Source organism: Nycticebus coucang, chromosome 9 (assembly GCF_027406575.1).
Source record: "Nycticebus coucang isolate mNycCou1 chromosome 9, mNycCou1.pri, whole genome shotgun sequence".
Taxonomy (NCBI): Eukaryota; Metazoa; Chordata; class Mammalia; order Primates; family Lorisidae; genus Nycticebus; species Nycticebus coucang.
The window spans coordinates 9,536,945-9,558,355 of NC_069788.1; the positions used below are offsets into that span (position 1 = coordinate 9,536,945).

The 21,411-nt window shown below is 41.3% G+C and overlaps 1 protein-coding gene across 1 annotated transcript in view; it reads left to right on the plus strand.

The window, feature by feature from the left end:
• COL12A1 (collagen type XII alpha 1 chain) overlaps nucleotides 1-20,180 on the plus strand; it is a 127,064-nt gene extending 106,884 nt beyond the window's left edge. The window contains exons 54-66 of the mRNA XM_053602255.1: nucleotides 346-432; nucleotides 1,858-1,911; nucleotides 3,296-3,391; nucleotides 3,934-3,987; nucleotides 4,340-4,393; nucleotides 8,360-8,413; nucleotides 9,878-9,949; nucleotides 13,364-13,399; nucleotides 13,501-13,567; nucleotides 14,884-15,072; nucleotides 16,011-16,079; nucleotides 17,532-17,702; nucleotides 19,867-20,180. Of these exons, the coding sequence (XP_053458230.1) occupies nucleotides 346-432; nucleotides 1,858-1,911; nucleotides 3,296-3,391; nucleotides 3,934-3,987; nucleotides 4,340-4,393; nucleotides 8,360-8,413; nucleotides 9,878-9,949; nucleotides 13,364-13,399; nucleotides 13,501-13,567; nucleotides 14,884-15,072; nucleotides 16,011-16,079; nucleotides 17,532-17,702; nucleotides 19,867-20,045 (1,182 nt within the window). The 3' untranslated portion in view covers nucleotides 20,046-20,180. The remainder of the gene's footprint in view (nucleotides 1-345; nucleotides 433-1,857; nucleotides 1,912-3,295; nucleotides 3,392-3,933; nucleotides 3,988-4,339; nucleotides 4,394-8,359; nucleotides 8,414-9,877; nucleotides 9,950-13,363; nucleotides 13,400-13,500; nucleotides 13,568-14,883; nucleotides 15,073-16,010; nucleotides 16,080-17,531; nucleotides 17,703-19,866) is intronic.
• Nucleotides 20,181-21,411: the final 1,231 nt, after the last annotated feature.

Here is a 21,411-nt window from a genome sequence, read left to right on the forward strand (position 1 = left end):
GATGGTCTTGTAGGTCCTGGAAAGAATTTTGGAATTTTTTTTTTTTTTTCTGAATGAAATGGGAGTTGATATTTGAGATGCACAGGATTGGAGAAAATTGGGTTAAATTCCCATAGTCCTGGTGGCTTTGTAGACATTTCTTTGTCATATGAGGTCCCTAAAGTGTAAAATAAAGATATAAAGGAGCAAAGCAGGTCTCCACACAGGGTGACTTGCAATGACAGCTAGAAACGACTCCTGCAAGTCATGGAACATTCGTCCTTGCGTATGCAAGTGGGGGTAAGGATGGGAAGTCGTTTTTTTTATCCCTGAATTTATAGGTAAATATTCTTTTCAAAATTTCAGAGAGATGAAGCAAAATGCCCCGCTCTTCCAAATGCCTGCACGTGCACACAGGACAGCATTGGACCCCCAGGCCCACCAGGCCCTGCAGTAAGGAAACCAAAATGAGCCCTGTTGTTCTTCCTTTGACGTTTTTGGGGTGGCCACCTGTTTTCCAATTTGGATCCATAAAATACTTCCATCCATCCATGTTTTTAAAAATAATACAAGCTAAACTGCAGACCATCTCTGTAGGATATTTACATGTCTGAGATGGAGCAAAATCAAGAAGAATATTTAATTCAGGCATTGAACATATTTCTCCAGCCATGCAGGCACATGATATTATCTAGTCTCCAAGAGCTTTTCTCTTAAAGATATAAACCTGGGTTTTATCTATACTTATATGACTGACCTTACATCTTCTGAAACCTTCTTGTACCCATGGTGTAAAGCCATGATTGAGAGGCTGACCCAAGAACAATGTGTTAAGAGCCTAGACCACGTGTACCTAATGCAGCAGACATATCATGAGAATAACATGTAAAGAGGGTCATCCCGTACGTGATCACATTGTACACTCGGGATGGAAGTGGTAGGGTTTGGGATAACCTAAGTGAGAAGAATGGCCAGGTTTATTCATGGGAGGAGAGAAGACCAAAGAAAGTGCAAGGGAAAAGGCTGAGGATTGCGTGAGACCTCAATGATCAATGTGTAACCCCTTGGTTTGGTCATACCAACATCCGATTGGGGAGAGTTTTGAGGATTTGAAATAATAGCTCTAAGCCTTGTTGGCTTCTTTTAAGAAAATGGGTAATTAACATGGGAACACTGAATTTTACTATACTTGGTCCATAGCAGATACTGAAAATTGATTTTAAGTTAATTATAAACCAGCTTCTTATACACAGAATAAAAATTTCACTGAAATTATCATCATTTAAAAAATAATAGTGACGTGCCTGATTTATATTTGCAAACATGAACTTATATCCTGGATGTGACTTAGAAGTTTTGGGGAGTGGGGATTTTTCCCCCCTCTGGTTGTGAAGTAACATTTATTGGATATGACTACCATATTTATTTCTTCTTTGTTTAATGGTTTCTGAATTCCTATTATTATATTCTTATTATAATACTGAAGCCCATGTTCTGAGATACTGAGAGATTAAAGATATTCTTTTTATGTATCATTTTCTCTGAAGAATACAATTCATATAATTCCAAAACACATATTTCTCTTTACTATCTTCAAGTAATGTTTGCTTTTCTCAATAAACCTCCCATTTTTAAATGAACTTCAAATTTTACTGACAATAAGAGGCACTTAGAATATACCAAGTTTTGAAATTCTCTTTCCTCACATATTTGTATGACATGAAATATCTGCTTCAATATTTTGCAGGTAGCTTAGAAGTAATTATCTCCCAAATGCACTTTTTCTTGGAAAAAAATATATATCAAAAATATGTATCTCAACTTCTTCTTACTTTTCCAAATGTTCACACTAAACTGTGCTCTGATTGTGTATTTTAGGGAGGACCAGGCGTGAAAGGTCCCAGAGGGGAAAGAGGTATCAGTGGGGCAATTGTAAGTATATTTCAGAGTGCATTTACATTTTCATCTACACGTTGAAGTCTGGGTGTTCAGATTTCCATGAAGGGGGTATGTGACCTTGAGCAAGTTAGTTCAGGGTCAGTGCACCTCAGGTAATACAGTTACCACTGCCTTGTCTCTGGATGTCAAAATGATGGATGAGAACATTCTCCTGAGCAAAGTACACATATCATAAGAATGGAAAAACAAGCACCACGTGTGCTCAGTACTTAAGCAGAAACAGTAGATTAGCAGTTACGTGCTCACCTGAGAGAAAAACTCTATTACATTGAAGTAGAGGGGAGAGGCTGCAGGGGTTGGGTAAATTTCCACTCAGCAGACACATTCACGGGTACGCTGCACACTTTCTGAGTGAAAAGCACCACTGCAATCTGAACGTTAACCTTACAAAAGCGAAGCATGTAATCTAACATGTAATCCCACATTAACCTGAAATAAAAGACATTTTAAAAATAGACTAGCCAGAACAGAAAATGCATACCGTGCATCTCACAGCTGTAACAATTCCACACGGGAATCTGCAGAAGCAGCTGTAGGGCTCTTCCAGAACACAGAGAAGTGTGTGTGTGGGGTGCCTTGACCCCACCTCAAAGAGCAGATCCTGCCAGAGAACTGGAGCTGGGAAGGAGCCTGTCTGCTTCTCTCTCTCTCTCTCTCTCTCTTTTTTTTTTTATCTGTCTCAGAACAAACGCTGAGTGGCTCCTTCTGCTTTCACTGGGGTTCACCACCCCTTCTGCCAGTCCCACCACATTGCTCTTCTATAAGACAACTCAAGCTTTTCAGAAAACATTTTATAAAGATAATGGGTAGCCTTTGGTCCCTATATCATTAAGAAGCAAATGACTCAGTTAAGAGAGGGTGAAATTGGGATGTTAACCCGGGTCTGTCTGAATCCCAGTTCGTACCCTTTCCACCTGGACATGTTGTAAAAGAGCTCCAGGATGGGTGCCTTGTCCCTGAGCATGTTAATTTATACAGGAATAAGCCTAAGATGATGAGAAATCAGGAATAGCTTGAAATAAATCAAGACCTTTGATCTTACATGAAAGTATGAGTATACAAACCTGTATATGAGTGTATTATATTCAATGTCTTTTATTAAAAGAAATCTTCTAATAGAATTTTTTATGGAAATTGAAGACCTCTTGTGAATTTATTGCACTTTCCCTTTTTTAATGAGTAGTAAAGGTTAAAAAAGAGATGATGTTAATAAATACTTCCATGGCTGTAGATTTTTGAAGTGTTTGCAAAGATTATTTGACTGATGTTTTAGAGTCATGAAGACAAGTTTCTGGCTGAATGCTGGCCCTGAAAGGGCCCTGTATTACTTTGTGTATCTCTGTCTTGTGTGTTGTAGGGGCCCCCTGGTCCTCGTGGAGATACAGGTCCTCCAGGCCCCCAGGGTCCTCCAGGCCCTCAGGGACCCAATGGACTCTCTATTCCGGGAGAACAAGTAAGGACAAAGGCTTTCTGTATGAAATGAGGATGAAGAGCTAACTAACATTGAGTTTAACAGGACCTTCTTATGCATTGGACAAACTCAAATGTTTTCTAAAAAGGCTAGTCCCTGAGATAACACCTTACTGTTGTTTCAGTTCAGATATCTAAATAGTACACATAGTAAGAAAAAATGTGCAGAAAAAAATATTGCTACATATTTGACCTTATTAAAAAATTTCTTAAAAGTAATGCAGAAACGTGTATCCCTTATGTTAAATTATGTTCTTTTAAGTAGGTATGTTATCCCATAATTATATAAAATTATCTCATAACATTGTGAGTGGAAATTGTAATAACATTTGTAGTTTTAAAAATATTAATCCAAAAAACTGTTTTACTCATCTCCCTTCAAAAGTAGTCGCTAGCAGGTGCTCACCTCTTAATCCTTACATTGGATTTATGGAGTGATGAAGGTTTCGGAGGTGACTCACGTCTTCCCTTTTCACTTAATCTCAGCAAAACGCCTGAGCCCTGCTTTCCTGTTGCTTCCTGTAGGGTCGCCAAGGGATGAAAGGGGATGCTGGAGAGCCAGGGCTCCCGGGCCGGACAGTGAGTTGGTCTTCAAGTTGCCTCCGCCACTTCCCCCCCCCCCCCCGCCATGTATTATTGGAAAGGTCGCCTCTGTAGGGCCTCACTGGGTCAACCCAGATGAACCTGGATATGTACGTCCCATGTTTCCACCCCACACCCTGGTCTGATCTCTGAGTGGTGCTGTTTGTCAGGTATCTGCCTGGTGCTGGAGCAGCACTGTATGTCTGGCCCTGTGTTTGGCTCTGGTTTCCTGTTACTTTTCAGAGTCCCTGTGACTTTTTTTTTTTCTTCAGACCATTTTGGAGGATAATAAGGATTCTTTCCCACTCTGGAAATATAATGTTTCACTTGTTTGCTTCCTTCCACATAGGGCTCTCCGGGATTACCTGGCCCACCAGGACCAATGGGACCTCCAGGAGATCGAGTAAGTTTTCTTGGGCAGGCTGTAAAGATGTAGGAAATGATGTTGGCTATTAATTCAAAAATGGTCTACGATCCAATTTGCATGGCTGGAGATGTGCACTCCACGTTTCTTGTGGAAGTCTGCACAGTTAATGTCAGTGGACCATCCAACCCACATCAATCTCAAGGTCTCTGAAACAAAATGGTGGGAAACTAGGGGAGTCACTGAAATTTTAATTGTGGGAAAATCTTTCATTTTGTCATATTCAGAAAAAGAAGTCCATGAAAGGAGTTTTAGTTGATTAAAAAGAGATTTAAGAATCTTAGCAAATTGTTTTAAACTCTAACTTTACAAATGTCATGACAAGGCGGTTTTCATGTAACTGTGAGAGAACCCTTGACTGTCATGGACCTCTCCCTTCTGTCCTGCGCCAGGACTTCCTCTCCGTACCATTAGAGCCCAGCACCATTTCCAGGCCTTGACAATGGGCTAGACAGCTGCTCATCTGTGCAGTGCTTCATAAGGACTTTGCCCATTGTGGCAGCTTTCAGGTTTGCTCTTGACTCAGGATGAAAGTAGTGTGGGAAACCCAAACTGTCCTAGTATGAATACGTGAGCACGTGGTGAACACAACCTCTGTGCTATGTTCATTGATGTTATGAAACATTTGGTTCCAAGGAATACCATGGATGCTTTAATAAAAACAACCCAGAGATTTTAGAGTGGCCCAAAACAAGGAAACTGATGACTTTTCAGCATCTTATCATTCTGCAAATAGTCTGAAAGTAGTCTGTACTCTAACTCACCAGTCAGGTTAAAGCCTGTGACTCTCAGGGTGCGAGGGAGCAGGGCTGGAACAGCTGTCACCAAACCCTGAGTTGTTAACCTTAATACGTCCAGGACACTGTGGGTCAGAGAGGCAGGGCATTCGGATGGGGCAAAGACTTGCTCAGATAATACAGAATGGCAGAGGACATGCCAATGAACTTGATTTGCTCTCTTACCTTCTTGTGAGTTTGAGGGAGAAAGACAGGGTCGGAGAGGAAACTGTGTCTTCTGGGATTTAGGATGTGGAGGTGGCCCTGGTCTGTACATTCTTCTGACTATTTTGAGGGTGGCACTTTATTTATTTATATTTTTGTTTGTTTTTTTGAGTTGTTATTTTAAAATAAAGGACAGCAGTGAGAGTTCAAGGGTGACGAGTCAGCCTTTGTTGAATAGAAACCAAACCCCAAAGTATCGCAACTGAGAAGAGCTGGCAGGCTGCCTTGCTCGCTGCCGCTCCTGGTGCAGCCTTGCTGTGCCCACGCCTGGCCCAGCGTGGCGCCGGGTGGGACACAGCCAGTGTGTGCACTTCCCATCAACATTCTTCCTAAACGGGTGGTCAGGCAGCTGTCACCACTGTTACTGCATCCTTGGAAAGGGAGGGATGATGCTTATCCATTCTCAAACTCTAATCTGGGTCCAACTTTGTGGCAAGCCCATCTAGGTCACCTGGGACGAGGGCGAGGAAACTTTTCAAGAAATCATTCTCCTCTTCCCTTCCCAGCTTTGGGCACTGACCTCCTGCCCAGTAAACTGCCCCTGATGCTGACAGGGTGCTGTGCAGTGGGGGGAAAGAAACGAGTTTGGAAAGTTAAAGAGACTCTGGGTATGGAGGAGCTGGAAATAAAAACAGAACTCAGATTCAGTGGTGGAGGTGAAGAAAGCCCAGGAGAGCAGGGCCAAGAGCTGCCGTTGAGGAAGAAGGGAGCCTTGCTATCAGCATCGCGTGGGTAGGGACGGGATGCGGGTGTTCTCGGCACAGATGATTTGCAGAATGAGGCTCAGCTTTGGGGACTATCCACAGGACCACAAGCTGCCCTTCTAAGGATATCAGAATAAAGTCCTTATTCCAACTTAGATATAAGTTTTATCCTAAAAAAAAATCATGGATCAGGAAGTTTTTAGGCTGATATAAAGAGAATTGTTTATAAATATGATACTTATCCAAAACAAAATGAGAAAGAGCATCTTATATAGTAGGTGGAGAAATTTAGATGGAAGAAATGCCATTCAAATCGTCCTTATGCTATTGGGGCATCTGTGCTTCTTCAGTGGCTCTCAGAGGCCTGGTGTTCTACCAGATGGATCTGGGATCTGTATTTTGTTAATCAGGCCTAGATCTTTTAGAAAACATTCTGAAATATTTTCCCTATAAGTTTCTGAAAAAAATTTGTTTTCTGTGTAAGGGGTGGTGGTGGAGTATTTCTAACAAATTTTAAAGAATTAATTTCAACTTCCCCTACTATAAAATCAGTGGGCTAAGGAGTGTGGGTACTTAGCACAGGATGGGAAGGAGGGGATGCAAATGATCCTGACTTTTGCTAGAACCCAAGTATAGGGATGAAATTGATCACTCTGTATGCTCTGCAGAAAATGAGACAAAATCTTCCCTGACATAGGAACGCAACAACTACAAAATGTGATCTGACTCAGAGATCCTCGGCTGATTTCAGAGATCTGCTGGTGGGAATAAGCGCTGACTGGGTATCAGGGTGAATCATTCCAGGCAGTGGTCATTTAGCATTAGAGAGAGAGAATGAGAGAGAGTGGAGGGAAGAGAGAGAGAGAAGGATGGAAGGAGGGAGGGAGAGAGAGTGGAGGGGAGAGGTGGGAGGGAGAGAGAGTGGGGATGGGGAGAGACAGCTGTACAAGGGCTTGAGCCCCCACATAAACGAGGGCACAAGCTCCAGAGGAAGCCTGTGAGAGCTTTTCCCTTCCCAGCTGGAAGCGAGGCCTTTGTGTGAGATGAGGAGAGATGACTACTTAAAAATTAACTAATTATTTGGACTGAGGATTTTCTGTCTTTTGAGTAGACAGAAGTGAAGACAGCTCTTCCTCTTTTGGGGGGAGGAGGAGAGAAATTCACCAGGAGTGGAGACATGACTAGTCCTGCCCTAGCTGTCCACAGTTGCTCAAGGAATCTTGGCGTTTTCTACGCAGGTGGTCGGCATTCTCCAACCAGACATGTCTGTATGGTAGGATGTGAGGCCTCAAGAGAATGTGTTAAAAGTAATTCTGTTATCTGTGTTTAGTACCCCGTTTCCTCGAAAATAAGACATCCTCCAAAAATAAGACCTACTTACAGGAAAGATAAGACGTCCCCTGAAAATAAAACCTAGCCCATCTTTGGGAGCACACCTTAAAATAAGACACTGTCTTAGTTTCGGGGAAACAGGGTATATATGTTCTTAGATAGAAGGGGCTTTAAATGTGTAGTGACAAACTTTCATTTTAAGTAATTACTACAAGCTGAAAAGTTGTATGATTGTTGGAGTAAAAGATTGTTTTTACAAAACCTGAAGATTCTGTCTTAAGGGAATTTTAGGATTTATAACTTGATGTATTGGCTGACTATATGGCTAAAATGTCTGGAAACTATGTTAAAAGCAAGAGGGAAAAATTCTTACAGTTTTGGTGGGGTAAAGGGTGCTGATACGACAGAACAGAATGAAACTGTGGGCAAACGCCCCTCAGGAAATACTGAATGCAGGTGGACAGTGTGAGTCCAGCATTCAGAAGACTCTGCCGCCTGGAGTCACCTTTTATGATGCACTCACTTTTCTCAGCAAGGTTCCTTTCATCCCACTTTGATCCTTCCTGGGCCAGTCTGTGAACATTGGCTTTTCTGTGGAAAGGGCCCATCTTCCTCTAAACTTCTCCATACTCTCAACAGAGGTTGTGCCATCGTGAAAGAAATGGACTTTCTAGGTAGAAGATTAGTTTGTCTCTTAAACTGGTTTTATTTATAACTGTACAAACAAGTGAGCATAGCAATTAATTATTTAGTAAAAGGGATCAGTTAATTGGAAGGGTTTTTGTTGTATGTTTCCCTGCCAAACAGCACATGTACTAAACCTTTTCTTCACCCTTAGCAAACCGTTTACCATCTTTTCACTTGCTTGTCACCTCCCTAATCTGTAATTACTTTCACTTCTACAACAGGGCTTCACTGGAAAAGACGGTGCCATGGGACCCAGGGGCCCACCTGGGCCACCGGTAAGAACCAAAGGGGTTACATTGGTGTCCTCTCACCCCACCCTCTATTCCCATTTGTCTAGAGAAGGGCTCAATAACTTGCCTGTGAAACACATTTCATCTACCGTATGGAGTATATCAGCCAGGGAGCTGTTTTTATTTTCCTAAATTAAAATGTGTGAGGCAAAGCCAATGTGTTAAAATACAGAGGCTTTTTGTTTAATTAAGTTGTGTTTGAAAAAAAAAGAAAAAAAATCCCTAACGTGGCCACCAGCTGGTTAAGCCTCTGTTCTGTCATCCCCACATGAACACCCTCACTGGTTACTTCTTGTTCTAGAACTTTAAATATTGGTGGCCTAATATATTTGAATTTCAAGAGCATTTATTACCGTGAAATCATTAGTTCTAAGCAAGTAAGTTTTATCCACAAGGGTCTTCTAATTAAGATCTTAGGAAAATATACTGAAGGGAATGATTTTGGAAGTCGCGTGGGTATGAGACGCATCCACGTGAGATCACGATTAAATTCCTTGAGGTGAGGGATTCTCTCCATGTCTGTATGGAAAGACATGAAGCCTCAAGTCCAATGTTAAGATAATTTTATTATATTTAATACATGTGTTCTTAGATGGGGGCAAATTCATAGAAAACTTTCATTTTAAGTTATTTACTATGAGTTTAAAATTTATATAACTGCTAGAGTACAAAATTGTTTTTACAAGATCTGATGAATCTATCTTAAGGAAATTTTAGATCAGTGGTTCTCAACCTTCCTAATGCCACAACCCTTCAATACAGTTCCTGTGGGTCGTGACCCACAGGTTGAGAACTGCTGCTTTAGAACATGGTATGTTGGCTATTAGATATTATAAATGTTATGGTAAGTATATGGAGGAAATATCTGGACGCTGTGTTAAAAGCAACAAGAAGAAATTCTTAATGTTCTGGTGGGGTGAAGGGGCTGATCTGATAGAAGAGAATGAAAACCAAAGAATGTGACAAAAGAAATCATGAATTTCCAACCTGGATACACTTCCTCGCCCACAAGGGAGGACTCTGCTACCATGGTGTCCAGCTTAGCATAAAAGTGGCTACCTTCTTAATGCTTCCCCAGCCAAAGTTTTCAAACTCTATCTTTTGAAGTATTTTTCTGGTTTTGTAATAGAAATAACTAAAAAATAGGAATTGCTCTCTGCAGGCCCACTTTGTAACCCATTTACTAGGGTCACAGTCTACACATATATATATATATTTTTTCCAAATGGTCTCAAAATACATTTACAACTCCCCAGTCTGGAGAGAATTGGAATTATCAAGGTGTTTTTCTTTATGTCATCTTAACATTTGGTTTTATTCTTCCTTAATGTGTAATTATATGCTCTTTCTTTTAAAAGCTTTTGAAACAGGCTGCACTCTGTAGTTTACTTTAGATAGGATTTTCCTTTTGTCGTTGTAACATTTCCTTTGTTTGCTTGTGTGTTACAGGGAAGCCCAGGCTCTCCAGGAGTCACGGGACCGAGCGGGAAACCAGGAAAGCCCGGGGAGCACGGCAGGCCGGTGAGCGGACAGCTTGCATGTCTGTGCCGTCCGTCACCGTGGTCGTGAAGCGTGAGGGCCGCAAGGCTGTGTGGAGTTTAAGTTATCTCTGCTGCAACGTGTTTGAAGCATTGGCTAAAACTGTGCTAACCCCAGGGATTTGACTTAGTAGCAGTTATAGAGTTTTTCTCCCTGGGTTATTATAATATTCTGGGATGAAAACTGTGGTCATTGGGTTTCTTTATAAGGAGAATGGGGTTATGACCCAAGACACATATTTCTGCCCTGTATAAACACTCAGAGCTGGGTTAGCAAAATGATTCTTTTTATTTAGAAATGGTATGCTGCTGAAGATGGAAAAATACATGATCATGGTGCATGGAGCCTCTGTCCGTACTTTGCAAACATTAACCCTTTGGGAGCATTACCCAGCTGTGCCAGTGGTTCTTGTTTCTTTAACTGAGGGTGCTAGAACATTCATCCCGGAATTAGTATCTCCAAAACTGAATGTGAATTATCTGAACTCCCCACAAGTATTTGTAATAACTGTTGGCCTCCATATGCTTGTCAAGCTTGTCCTTATTTGTATTTAGGAAGTGCACATTTATTTTAAGCACTTTTTTGGGTCTAAATTACATTCTGAAATATAAAAATTTATCTGAAAGATAATTAAATCTGACAATTAGCAGAGACAAAAATTTATCAGGGCTGTTCTCTGGACAGACCTTCTCTTTTCTTAAGTATTGTTTAAGTTACATAAACCCAAGTTTAGTATAATGTTAGACAGACAGGGTAGATTATTTATGAGACATCGGCTGCCTTCTATGATTGCATAAAATTAAGCAGGCAACAGAAGGCTGGAAGGGTGCCTGACAAGCTTTATAATCTGTGTGCACCCAAAGCGTGTCTTTTACGACTTTCTTTTCCTTAATGGATCATGGCAGAAACTTTGTGAAAGCAGTAAAAAGTACAGGGGACTTTTCTACCTATTCAGAGTTCTAGTTCATTTTACTATGACCTCAACAGTGTATGTAAGAATATTACTGATGTGATTGATGGCTGCAGCTGGAAGCCTGAATGAAATGTCCACTGCTTTTACACAAAATATCAACCATAAATATTGGCAATAAAGATGATCTCTACAAGCCATGCACAACAATCTCAGAATGTCAGTAAGCTAAAAAAATACATATTAGAACAATCTTAAAATAGCAGTAATTGTAAAAAAAAAAAAAAAAATCCCCGCATTTTCAAAATGCTCCAAATTCAATAATATTAGTGTTTCCACAACAATTGAATACTTTTGCTAAAGGGATAGACAAACTCCCGTTTTTCTTATGATAATCTGGTATACATTTATATTTGAGGGATGAATGCTCTTGCATCCTCAAACATGTAAAGGGACCTCAGTTCTTCCCTTTTTCCTGCTCCTCTTCCTTCCAAGATGGCAAATTTCCTCTCCTTTTCTTTACTCTTTTATTTTATCTTCCTCTAGTTTCAAAAGTAAAAAACAGCGATGGGTGTGCGTGTTTAAATCTTATGTCACTAGCTGTTATAAGCGGCTGCTATCTTATAACTTGTGATACCTGATGTGCTATAGTGGATGTTTCCAGGAGCCCCTGGGGGACTATTTTATTAATTTAATCAATGCACATGTAGTACATACAATGTGCACGCAGCTAGCCAGTGTTCTAGGGCCAGGGGGTACCACAGTAAACCAGACCAAGTCCTTGCCTTTGTAAAGATTCTAGAGAGAGATATAGATGAAAACCATGTAAATAAATAATGTGGTTCCCAGGGATGGCAGGGACGGCGAGTGGTGTGAAGCAACAAGAAACAGAGTCAGGGGTGAGAGAGCCAGTGCTGCTGGGAAGCCATCTACTCCAGATACAGTCGCCAGGAACTGTCTCTGAGGAGTGACACTGCGATGAAGGGAGGGATCATGCCGTTTGATCTGTGGGAAAAGGACTCCAGGGAGAGGGGACAGTGTGAACATAGGCCCTGGTCAAGGGATGAGTCTCCCATGTGAGTGAGACATCACGAAGCTGGACTATCCACCAAAGGGAGTGAAGGGAAGGGGGATGGAGGGCGAGGGCAGGCAGCTGGGCGGAGGTGAGGGCGTGGACCATCTCATAAAGAATTCTTAGTTTATTCTAAGTGCGATGAGAAGCTCTTAGAGCCAAAGGAGGGACATGATCTGATTTTCCTTAAAAACAAAAATCATTCTAGAGAACAGACTATATACGTATAAAAGGGTAAAATGGAAGCAGCGAGACCACTTAGGAGTGCACAGGATTAGTTCAGGCAGAGTCTTGGTTTGGACCATGGTGTTTCCAGGGGGATGGTAGCCGTGGTTTAGTGTGGGATGTTGGAGATGGTAGCCGTGGTTTAGTGTGGGATATTGGGGATGGTAAGCCGTGGTTTAGTATGGGATATTGGGGATGGTAAGCCGTGGTTTGGTGTGGGATATTGGAGATAGTAAGCCATGGTTTGGTGTGGGATATTGGGGATAGCAAACCACAGTTTAGTGTGGGATATTGGGGATGGTGAGCCGTGGTTTAGTGTGGGATATTGGGGATGGTGAGTCATGGTTTAGTGTGGGATATTGGGAATGGTGAGCCATGGTTTGGTGTGGGATATTGGGGATGGTAAGCTGTGGTTTGGTGTGGGATATTGGGGATGGTGAGCCATGGTTTGGTGTGGGATATTGGGGATGGTAAGCTGTGGTTTGATGTGGGATGTTATCTAAACATCGGATTGGTCAATGGTTTGTGAGTTTCTTCTGTGACAGCAGTTTGCAGCCTGAAAATCTATTACTGAAAGGCAAAAACTTGTAGCACTCTAAGGGGAACTTGTTCTAAGACCTTTTGTGGTTAGTAAGAGGCCTATGACAGAATAAGGACAAATATTCTGTGGTTGTGTTTGGATGTGGGACCATTTGGATTGAGTTACTTCATAAGGAAGATGCCTTGCTCCTTTTCTACCCAATGTACAAAGACTCCCTGGAAGAAGGAGTTGAAAAAGCCCACTGGTCCTTAGACTGAACAAAGACTAACCTCCTGGACGGTCCACGATAACCAGCTGAGCTAACCAACCACCGTGACATGAAGCAAAGTGTGAGGGCACAAGGGCGATCTTCACATATGTTTTAGTTCCAAGCTTATATGATGACTGGCATCCTGAGAAGCTTGCATGGCACATCACTTTTACAGTTGTATGCATTGTTTTGGGGGACATGGGCTCCTCTGAAAGACAGAGAGAAAGCACTCAGATTTCTTTTGACAGAAAAGCAGACTGTAACCTGGCTATGAATGTCATGTGTCAATTTTGTGAATTCGTTAAAAAGCAGACCTTGTTCTATTTCATCACGTCCATTCACACGTCATTGTGGACCGTATTTGTTAGTTTCTCATGTATGAATCTCCTGTATTTCAGGGTCCATCTGGATTGAAAGGAGAGAAAGGTGATAGAGTATGTATTTTTTAAAATCTACTTTTATTTTGTGTGTTAAACCTTAAATTCTAAAACTATAGAAATAACCTTCTAATGACTCTCCTTATTTAATTAACCAGGGAGACATTGCTTCCCAGAACATGATGCGAGCAGTTGCAAGACAAGTCTGTGAACAGTTAATAAGCGGTAACATTTCTTTTTATCGTATGGATGGTTTTAAATTACTTGCAGTAAAATGTGGAGTTCACATCACGAAGTTCCTAAGAGATATGTTTCTGTTTCATTTTTGATGACCTCTTGTTTTCAGACATTGTCAGTTTTGTTTCAGATTAGAAAAAACTAATGATATTTTAAAGGTTGCTGCTAAGGTAAAGTAAGAGCTCAAGGTGAAATAATCGCCTGTTATCTTTAAATTTAGTCAGATAGGAAAATAACAGTATTTTAAAAGGACTTTCCAGTTTCCATATTAAAACCCCCAATATGAGTTTCATCAGAGTGTTCCTGGAAGCAGCAAACTTCTTAAATCCCAAAGCACTGGATCCCTTACGTTATGACCTTTAAATTATACTATGACCTTAAGGAAGGAGGCCACCATGATTAATTTGATCATAGACAATCAATTTCCCTATTTTTCACAGACTTTTTCTTTTTATTCAGGGAGTCTATTAAATAATATGAGAATGGGCTTTAAACTGAGGGCTCCCCCTTAATCAGTGTTTCTCAAAGTATGGTCCTCAGGAACACCTACCCACCCTACAACCACTTGCTTGTTACAGAATTCCTGGGCCATCCCTGAAGCCTAATGAATCATTATCTTTGGAGACAAGGCCTAGAAATCTGTATTTTTCAATGTATCTCACAGGGAATTCCAGTTTGCACTAAAACCTGATTATCATAGCCTTAGTCACACACAAAAATGGTATAATTTTTTTAATTTAAAAAGGCTCTTTTTTATTATTAAATCATAGCTGTGTACATTAATGAGATCATGGGGCACCATACACTGGTTTTATAGACCGTTTGACACATTTTCATCACACTGGTTAACATAGCCTTCCTGGCACTTTCTTAGTTATTGTGTTAAGACATTTATATTCTACATTTACTAAGTTTCACATGTACCCTTGTAAGATGCATCGTAGGTGTAATCCCACCAATCCCTCCACCTGCCCTAAAAAGGCTCTTTTTTGAGTGACATCATCTGGAAAAACCTCGAGACTATTTGAAAGCCACATTAAATTTAATAACTTCTTTATGCTCATATAATGGTTGTGGCTTATGGGTCAGCATGGTGTGGCAAAGACTGTTTGTTGGGAACCCTTTTGTACTGGGTGACCGCAGCATCTTCTTTTTATTTTTAGGGTTCTAATTCTAAACGTTCTAATTAGAATGTTTCCTGGAGGCGGGTGGGATGGAGATGGACTTCACCAGACATTATGACAGCACCAGACACCCTCATCCTTCCCTTGCTGGAAGTCAACAAGTCATATTTCTATTTGTAGGTCAAATGAACAGATTCAATCAGATGCTCAATCAGATTCCAAATGATTACCACTCCAGTAGGAACCAACCAGGGCCCCCTGGACCTCCTGGACCCCCTGGCAGTGCAGGAGCCAGAGGGGAGCCAGGACCTGGGGGGCGCCCGGGCTTCCCAGGCACACCAGGCACGCAGGGACCGCCTGGAGAACGAGGTGGGCATTTCTGGTTGCTCTACAGGGATAAGAAGGGATCTGTAAATGTACCGGCTGGGTTGGGTGGAAAACACGTAGGAGCCTGAGCATGGAAAACAGTTTTCACTAGTCGTGTTTGGACAGTCTCAGAAGAGCTATTTGTCTGTGAATGGGTCACCCTCTCTATGCAAACTGGAGAGGCCACGGAGACATTTTCTTAGAATCACAGTGCTTTTGTCACAAGGTCATGGTAAACGTAATGCCATTTGCTGATTTTTTTTTGTTGTTGTTAATTGGAAAATCTATCTTGGCAAACTAAATCAGCACCCAAATCTTATTAATTGCTGTGACTGTGGCAAGTAGTTTTAGATCCATATTCTTTTGGTTCCTTTATTCAGGCCTGGTGCTGGACTTGTATGGTTTATATTATCATCATTATTTATTTTAATTTCATAGTAGATAACTGCAATTGAAAGAAAAGAAGAAAAATAGGATTATCTGATTCCAGATGTTTTGGGACACTAGGTACCCACTTCTGTCAAAAGAGGAGTTAATATTCCAGAGAAAACTTAAGCTACTTGTATGATTTTGATGGTTTAGATGCTGTAATATTAGGGCTAATGAAGAGAAAATGTCTTTTAAGATGTTTTTTCGTGATTCATAATTATTTACTCAAGATTTCTGTTCTTAATTACTATTTAAAAATATATTAAACTTTTTTTTCCTTTAAATAATTTTTTCCCCGTGACTTGCAGCCAGTTTTGTTTCTTGGCCATGAATCTGGAATTACACAAATGTCTAGAAAGAATTTGGGTGAAAGAGTGAACTTCTGTGAAAAATTAGTCTCTGTTTTCACTAAGGCAATGAATTACTTAATATTAAGTATCGTCAGATAAGATGAAAACGACACGTCTCCAGCTCATTTTTCCCCCGGGCTTCCTCTCTTTGTCCTTGTCTAGGTTTGCCAGGAGAGAAAGGTGAAAGGGGGATTGGATCTCCAGGACCTCGAGGGCTGCCTGGTCCCCCCGGTAGGTTCACTAGTACATCAAATAGGGAAAGGGCATTAATACCAAGAGGGCACCCAGTCCCCATGAGATTGACAAGTGCATCCTGATCCTGTTAGCTTTGAGCATGTGTATAGCCATGGTATGTGTTTTAGCAAGAAGTTCAACTTATGTAACTTTAATGTTCCTTGTGTTCAAAAAATGGGTATGTTCTATTCAATATTAATTATAACTTTAATATATGAGGGAATTCCCCTCCCCAGAATTCTTATTTGTTCTATTTGGCCTCCTACCCTTCTAGGATGGTTGTATTTCCTATTCTGGTAAGTCTCCACTATGGAGCTATTAGACTGGGAAAATATATTCTCTTTTTTTTAATTTATTTTAATTAATTTATTTTTTTATTAAATCATAGCTGTGTACATTGATATGATCATGGGGCATCATTCACTAGCTTCACAGACTGTTTACCAAGTTTCACATATACCCTTGTAAGATGCACTGCTGGTGTAATCCTACCAATCCCCTTCCCTCTACCCACCTCCCCCCTCCCTCCCCTCCCTTTCCCCCTTCCCACTTCCCCCTATTCTTAGGTTGTAACTGGGTTATAGCTTTCATGTGAAAACCCTAAATTAGTTTCATAGTAGGGCTGAGTACATTGGGTACTTTTTCTTCCATTCTTGAGATACTTTACTAAGAAGAATATGTTCCAGCTCCATCCATGTAAACATGAAAGAGGTAAAGTCTCCATCTTTCTTTAAGGCTGCATAATATTCCATGGTGTACGTATACCACAATTTATTCATCCATTCGACCACAAAGATATATTCTCATTTAGAGCCCTGACACATTACAAAATTTCATTCACTGCTTCTTTCCTAATGTTTTGGGAAAGAAATAATAATGGTTGAGTTGTTCTGTGCATTTAATGTACTAAGTTGTAAATGAATTTTCTTCTCTTCATCATAAGGTTTGTGAGAGCCTTGTAACCAACGTCAGCTCAGGGACTAAATCTTTACATTTATGCTAACCATAACTAAATATCACTTGTCCAGAAACAACATTGCTCCCGATACTGGAGGTGTGGAGCAGCCACTGCTGAGTTTCCACAGTGGCCTGGTGTGGCTGCCTGATGGACCCCCCCCCCATCAGAAGCTTTTATCTCTGTGAGAGTGGAAGCCAACCAGAGAACTCCACTTTCCTCTTGAACTTGGCTTAATTCTTGCCAAGTAAGTTTTCCTTAAACAAATCTGTTTAACATAGTGGATGTCTGCCATTAACTTTGATGACTCATTGGCAGGAAAGTCCCATCACACGTTGGTTCGTACTGGGTGTCTCTAGAGAAAATATTTTCTTACTATGCACTAGTGAACGGTCTAGTCTTGAGGCTGTGAAGATGTCACTGTGAGTATCATTTACTGCCTCAGGAGGCGTATTCAATAAGAGGGGAAATGTGTTGTCTTACCTCCACCCTAGGTCCACAAGGAGAATCCAGATCAGGTCCACCAGGGTCCACAGGTTCCAGAGGTCCTCCTGGCCCCCCTGGTCGTCCTGGAAACTCAGGTATCCGAGGGCCCCCAGGTCCTCCTGGGTACTGTGATTCGTCCCAGTGTGCCAGCATCCCATACAACGGCCAAGGCTATCCAGGTATGCTGTTGCCATTATAGGCACCCACATCCACCGGAAGTAAAGAACCTTTGTAGAAATGAAGTTCCCTAGGATTGAAGGAAGGATTTTGATTTGAGGATTTCTTGAAGCTATCAACTCTTTCAGTTCTGTTTCGATTATGTGATAATATTATTCTTTCCCAAAGTAGAAAACATTATTTCACTGCTAATTACTTTCTCTTTTATCCCTATTTCTGCCTTTCCAAATCATATCTTAAACCTCCCTTGTTTCTCTTGAGGTTTCAGAAAATGCTACCAATTGACTTTTCTTTCCTTTCTCAACCTAAAGGATAAGAACAGGGATTTGTTGAATACAGTTGTATTATAGAGTGTGCCAAGAGCACATCTAAACATTGCTCTGGGACTGTCATGGGCAGGTGAGCTATTTGATAACATGGTACATACAAACGAACATAATTAACTGTCCCACAGAGGCTGTGGAATTAACATTTATAAAAATCAGAGCCTTGATCATTTTTAAAAAAGCATTATTAATGAAATTCCAGTGTTCGACAATTACAGAGGGCAGATGTCTCCTCTGCCTGATTTTGTGGGGGTTTTGCTGATCTGGAAGTAAGATCTGCTGTGTGTAGTCACGGTGCCCATCTCATTAGTGCACCCTCCAGCATCTTGCAAGTTTTAAAAATGATACTGCTGTTTGATATGGTTTGCTACTTGCAAATAGTGCATGAGTAGTTGATATCTGAGTATGTATATATCTATATATTTATGTGCATAATTACATAATGACCAAACTAATCTTCACGTAGGTTGCTTATGCAACCTAGTCACAAAATTACAATTTGATTCTTAATAAAATAAATTTAAATTGCCACTATCGTGTGTGAATAACTGAAAATATATGGATATATATGTATGTATACTTTAACCATTACATACGTAGATGGATGTATATAAATATATATTTTTTACATAGTAATTCAACTTTTAAAAACTATCATCTTTGACCTGTTTCAGGTTCCGGCTAACACATTTTCTAAGTCTCCAGTGCTGCTTACAGTTTGAATACATGAAAATCCTGTTTCTGAGATGTTTGCGCACGTGCTTATTAGAAAATGAGTCTGTATGGAAATCTCACCACAGACATGGTTCACCAACTGGGTGGGCATCACACAGGGGGGTGGAGACTCTAGACTAACTTGAATGAAGAAAAAAAAAAAGCAGTGGTGTCAGTTTTTAAGCCTGATGCATTTCAGTAATAATGTAGAAAATTTTTATTTTTAAAGTTCAAACACAAAGCCATGGGGAGCCTCAGTTGTGAAAAGAGGTGCATAATAAAACTACTAACCAGCGGAGGTTATGCCATTTTCATCTGGTTAAAGAGAAATGTCTAATGTAAATAATAAACTAATTGTGGCTTGTAAATGATTTGTATGTGAATCCTGTCCACTAAAATTACTTATCAATTCTACAATAAGCTTGTGCATCAAAGCCTGCCGCTTGCTCTGTGCTGGAATAACCCCGAATGGAATCTTCTCATCTCTTGCTTGTAAGCGATTCGTCTGATTCAGGGCACGCGTGTTTTTGTTATTCTTATTTTGTCCGTGTACTCCTTTGGGTTTTGTAACGACAGACCAAAGTTTAAAATCACCCTTTCCTCCTGTTTGCTGTAGTCCCTGGCGCTCCTCCCTCTCCAGCTGTAACCGTCTGGGTGAGGGGCAGGCACGGGAAATGTCACGTACTGTATATGACCTGGTGACAGTCGCCTTTCACCTCCAGAATTCAGTTTCTAGGAGCCAATAAAACTTCCCTTCACCTCCTCAGCTTTGCAAGTTGTTCTTTGAACTGAGGAGTTTGAACTCATGGGGGATTTGTGAAAATCCTACCCAGGTCCCGCGTTTACAGCCTTCGGCCCAGTCTCTGACCCTTCCCAGGCCTTTGTGCAATGATTGTATCGACTGCTGGATCTTTTAAAGTTTTTTTTTTTTTAAAGAAAGTGCCATTTCCTTATTTGATTTTTACCAAATTCTCTCTGCAAACAGAAGTAGTGTCAGGTCGTGGTAACGTGTCTGTTGATAGTTGGGAGATCAGGACCGGAGCGCCACCAGCTGGGGTGGTGACTTAGCGTTTGCTGTGTGTGTGCCTTCCGCATCCTGCCATAACTGTAATGTTGACTCGGACAGAGCCCTACGTGCCCGAGGGCGGGGCCTACCTGCCCGAGCGCGAGCCCTTCATCGTGCCGGTGGAGCCCGAGCGCAGCGCGGACTACGAGGACTACGGCGCCGACGAGCCCGGGGAGGAGCCACTTGCCCCTGCGCGCTGGCGGCGCGCCCTGCCCCACGGCCCCGGGCGGCGACCCTGAGACGCGCGCCCCGGGGGGAGGTGCGGGGACGCTCGGGCGGGTCAGACAGAGCAGAGCCGGCGTTTCCAGACGGGGTCAGACACAGCAGAGCCCGCGTTTCCAGACATCGCTTCTTCTCGGCGGTTTCAGCCGGGGGCGCCCTTTCCGACTGTAGAGAACCCTGTTTCCGCAGGAAGCCTAGCTGGCAGCATGCAGTGTGTAGACGGTTTGGCCTTTGCCCTTGAAATGCTTGCAAAATACTTTGTGCTCAAAACCTGCAAAGAGAGAACCAGCCACGTGCCTTTAGTTAGCCCGGTGGGCGGCCTCAGTGAGACTCTTAGGCAGTAAGGCCTGGAACCCAGAGCTACTGTATATTTTGAGAGGGCAGTTTATCTTTCCTTATACTTATTTGCAATTCAACTACACCACGATTCAAGTCACTTCCCCTCCTGACACCAAAATGGAGGGAACCGTCAGCTCCACCGTGCTTATTTATCTTAGACCTCTATCTTTGTCATACCTTAGGGCATAGAAAGTTCTTACACATCTTTGACAACCACAACCTGAAGCCACATAAGCTGAAGTTAGTGCATCGACTGACTGGATACAGTTGCCTTAAACCTCCTTGTAGACACACTAACATTTAAGCCAAATTGCAGATAATTCTGTAGAGATGGAAGTGCATGTTTGTGTTGTATATTTAGTATGAACTTTTTTTCCAGAACATAATGTTTCTTAGTTATCAAAAGCAGTTGGAAAATGTTTGCAAGACTATGAATATAGAATTGCTGCTTTTATATTTTAACTGCAGATTGTGAATTTCACTGCCTTATATTATTTATTTCTGAAACAAAAGAGGCATTTTTCAATAAAACTACTGAAAATTCAACATTGTATGTTTTTTTTTTTTCTTTGAAGGGCCTTTTGGACTGCTTAGGCGGTTGTTACAACAAACAAGTTCATATCCTTGGATACAGTTACAAATCTTGCTAATACTGTTAAATTATGCTAAATAACTTTAGATTTTTTAATGATATGGTGAAGTCATAGAAAGAGCTTGGTGAGAGCCTTAAAAAGCCCAGCAGATTCCAAAAGCTTTATTAGGAATATAGAGGATGTGTGGGTTGGTGGAAAAACAGCTAGGTATCCTAGGAGACCCCAAACAACCAAATAATCTCTTAACAGCCCACATAATTTCGTATGCATTTAGTCACTTTCCTATACCATGCTTCACCCAACACTGTGTTTAATTGTAAAAAGGAAAATTCCTTCATGGAAATTTTTAGTGATACCTTGGGTCTCCACTTACAAATGCAATAAAACCATTCTAAATATCAAAGAAAATGATGTAAATGTTGATTTGAAAACAATGGACGTGAATGGAAGA